The sequence below is a fragment of the Cibotium barometz genome, chromosome 41, assembly GCF_041138505.1.
Source record: "Cibotium barometz isolate CiBa-2024 chromosome 41, ASM4113850v1, whole genome shotgun sequence".
NCBI classification, from domain to species: domain Eukaryota; kingdom Viridiplantae; phylum Streptophyta; class Polypodiopsida; order Cyatheales; family Cibotiaceae; genus Cibotium; species Cibotium barometz.
In genome coordinates this window covers 26,094,866-26,098,426 of record NC_141086.1, presented here as the reverse complement: position 1 = coordinate 26,098,426, position 3,561 = coordinate 26,094,866, and the positions used below count along the sequence as shown (strand labels likewise).

The window sequence follows — 3,561 nt, the reverse complement described above, 5'->3', positions numbered from 1 at the left end:
TCATGGGATCCACCACAAGGGAGAAACTTCTTACCATCAAGGATTCCATTGTGCTTTTGGGGAGGGGGACGGGAAAACTAAAAGAATCCAATAAATGAAAGCAGTTGAGCTGTGATTGTTTTCGTCAAGTAATATATTAAAGGAGGTGGGGATCGCACGCGAGCAATACTATTATAAAGAACGCAGGGACCGCGCAAGCTTCAGCGTGATTAGTGTGCAGAGATGCCGCGTAATAGAAGTTCTCACACGTGCTGTCAAGACCAGAAGAAGCTAAGGAAAGGGTTGTGGTCTCCGGAGGAAGACGAGCGGCTCGTGCACTTCATTCGCCAGCACGGCGTCGCCTGCTGGAGCTGGATTCCGCAGCAAGCCGGTAATTAGTGCATTCTGATCATTATAAACTATCTATCGTCTAATTATGGGCATTAACAGTCTATCTATCTATCTACTGCATCCTGATTACACTAACCTTCGCATCGATTTATAAATTATCTATCGTCTAATTATGAACATTCACCTCACTAATCTTCACTAGTAGGCATGGATTTGCAGTCTATCTGCGGCCATGCAACTGGATATCTTCACTAATTAGCCAGCTTTTCCATCGAATTAATGCTACGGCCGAAATATATCCGAAACGTAGATGATTTTTCAAATTAATCAAGTCTTAACCCCACACTACATTTTAACTCACAAAATCCCCTCAAGATTGCTTACCCCAAACTAGCTCCAACCTAGCCATGAGAAAACTAGCTTATAGTAAACATGCTTCATTTTTTGTTGCTCGTCTTTATGCATGCATCTGATGACAGCTTTACAAAATGCATGTGTGCACCATTTGATGACAGCTTCCCCACTTCTCTAGTTTCAATGATACACAAATCACGCTTGAACTTAAAAGATTAATAATATTGCTTTGTCATCAAATCAGTGGGTATGTGTTTTGTAATATTTTTAGCATTAGCCTCACTTGTTTGCTATATTCCATATTGTTGTCAATATCTTACGTTATATTGGCTTTGTGTAATTATATTGTTGTCTTTGCTAGACACTAGCTGATCTATTTGTGTATAATGCAATGTATGGTTAATATTATCTTATGTGTAATGTGTTTTGGTTCACATTGGGATTGTTTTTCTTGAATCGATATTGGTTCACATTGAGATTGTTGTGTTTTGGTGAATCACATTGAGATTTTCACAAAGTCTAGTTTCCATGGCCCCGCTCTTCCCCACCTTTTCCCTCCCTCTCTTCTCTACCTTTGTCCTCCAGAACTATACCTTATTAACCCTTAACAACCCCTTTGTTGACACAAGTTAACAACCACATGCATCACATAATTTGCCCCTTGCCCATTGAGAGAGAGAGAGGGAGAGGGAGAGGGAGAGGAATATCTTGTCAAGATTTTCTTTGAGAATAATCAAGTATTCATCCACATGACTTTGTACTCTTCGCCACTTGGCAACCTTAGGACAAACTTTTCTGCACTATGCAACCCAAGGACAGTCTTTCTAAGAATCGTTCTCCACTTTGTACTTTTCTCCACTATGCAACCCAAGGACAGACTTTCTAAGAATCGTTCTCCACTTTGTACTTTTTTGCACTATGCAACCCAAGGATAGACTTTCTAAGAATATTTAGCACCCAAACTTTAAATGAAGATTTAGAACTATGTCTTGTCCTTGAGACCACAACTTTGGTCACTCATCCCCCATTAGTTCCCCACCCTAAATAAGAGTCTTTTTGAGTAGAAATAATCCAATAAGTCTTTAGCGTTTTTTTTAAATGGCAAGTCCAAGCTAGTATTCTCATCCATTTTTGCAAACAAGGACATCCAATGAAGGATGTTGGTGATTCAAAACCTTTAGACTCTCGGGGGGTCTCATGTGGCTCATAAGTATCCCAAACAAGTGCTTACGGTCATACCTACCTACATTAAATACGGTTAACATGTGATGTGAGTTGCCAATGTAATTTGACAAATCAAGCATTATTGTCTCTAGACAAAGAACACTATATACTATTAAGACACGGTACTATATTGACTAGCCTTCCTTTATACCTTGTTAAGAATTTGTTAAGATAAGAGTGATGTAGATTGATGCGATGTGTATGATTTTCTAAGTTGTTGTAATACGAATTAGATGATGGTAAATCTACAGGACTCCAACGTTGCGGGAAGAGCTGTAGATTGAGATGGATAAACTATCTCCGGCCTGATCTTAAGCGTGGGACATTCAACCCTTACGAAGTGAATCTCATCATCCACCTTCAAAGCCTTATCGGAAACAGGTTAACTAACTAATCCTCTTATAATTATATCTTATTTTTAAAGTCATTTGAGTTTTTAAGGTAATATGTGTCATATGTGCAGATGGTCACGCATAGCATCTTACTTGCCAGGCCGCACTGACAATGAGATTAAGAATTTTTGGAACTCCACCATCAAGAAACGACGATTGATCAAACACAACAGATTAACTTATAATTCTTTGCACTTAATGACTAATTATCATGAGCTTAATGAAGAAGAGCGAATTGAAACTTCTTGGCTGCGGAGTAAGATGAGTACTTCAAATGAATCATTGAATGTAGATCTTGCAGCTAATCAGAGCTTAATGAGTGGGGGTTGGGAGGTTGACCACCATTGTGCCAGAGTGCATGATGAGCCAAACACATCCTCACGTGAAATATCAGAACAGCAAACCAATACAAAGAACACCAGTTTCATGCAACCCTTACATGATTTTTCTCTTTCCGACTTACAAAAACTCCATGAGGCATTATCTACAATCTCAAAAGAGAATCAAACACCCCTAAGTTTAGCATCTAGCAACATACCCTTTACTCAACAAGGGCTACCCTCTCTGTTAAACCAAAACATTGAAAATAGCATAATGCCTTGCTTGAATACTCATGATTCTCAAACTCCCTTAATACCACCTCTACTATTGCAACCTTTTCCTCATGTTTCTCATACACCTTTGCCATCACCTTCTAATGATGTGATGGCAATGCCAGATTTAATGTGGGTAAAGACCAACCACATTGACAATGATGTCCAAGTTGAATATAATGCCCCGCTTCTCACCCAAGAGGACTTCCTCTTAGAGGATGTCAAAAACACTAGCTTCAACACTTCTACATGCATCCTTGACTCATGGATGGATCTCTAGTCCTTGCCCTTGTTGGAGGCCTAGTCTGTATTTTCACAATTAACATCCCTCAACTTATCATTATACGAGGGCTTTGCATAATTTAAAGTATGTTCTTTCTTTACACAAAAAATCCATTGAAACACGTGTTATTCTTTCAACGAGAACAAAGGATGTAGATTTATGTAATGTCCATTTATACTAGAAGTTAAGACTACGCATCTTAAGTGTAGAATTTAAGTAGAGAATAAATTATCTCAAGTATTATAGAGGTGATAATATATGCAAAGCGTGACTTTCTAAAACATTTAAGCTCATGCTACATTTTTGTTTATCTTGAGATAAAGTTGAGATTGTGTGTGTGTGTGTGTGTGTGTTTGTGTGTGTGTGTGTGTGTGCACAATCATAC

The 3,561-nt window shown here is 38.6% G+C and overlaps 1 protein-coding gene across 1 annotated transcript; it reads left to right on the top strand.

Moving 5' to 3' along the window:
• Positions 1–201: 201 nt before the first annotated feature.
• LOC147614810 (uncharacterized) lies at positions 202–3,254 on the top strand. The gene is made up of 3 exons (XM_086779784.1): positions 202–370; positions 2,160–2,289; positions 2,372–3,254. The coding sequence occupies exons 1-3, from the start codon at positions 223–225 to the stop codon at positions 3,171–3,173; spliced, it is 1,080 nt and encodes a 359-aa protein (XP_086635910.1). The 5' UTR covers positions 202–222; the 3' UTR covers positions 3,174–3,254.
• The last annotated feature ends 307 nt before the right edge of the window (positions 3,255–3,561 follow it).

Bases quoted from the DNA above. Each gene is read 5' to 3' on its own strand.
- LOC147614810 (XM_086779784.1), top strand. From the start codon at position 223: ATGCCGCGTAATAGAAGTTCTCACACGTGCTGTCAAGACCAGAAGAAG. The intron at 371-2,159 runs GTAATTAGTGCA...GTAAATCTACAG, and splicing joins CTGGATTCCGCAGCAAGCCG to GACTCCAACGTTGCGGGAAG. The intron at 2,290-2,371 runs GTTAACTAACTA...TCATATGTGCAG, and splicing joins CAAAGCCTTATCGGAAACAG to ATGGTCACGCATAGCATCTT.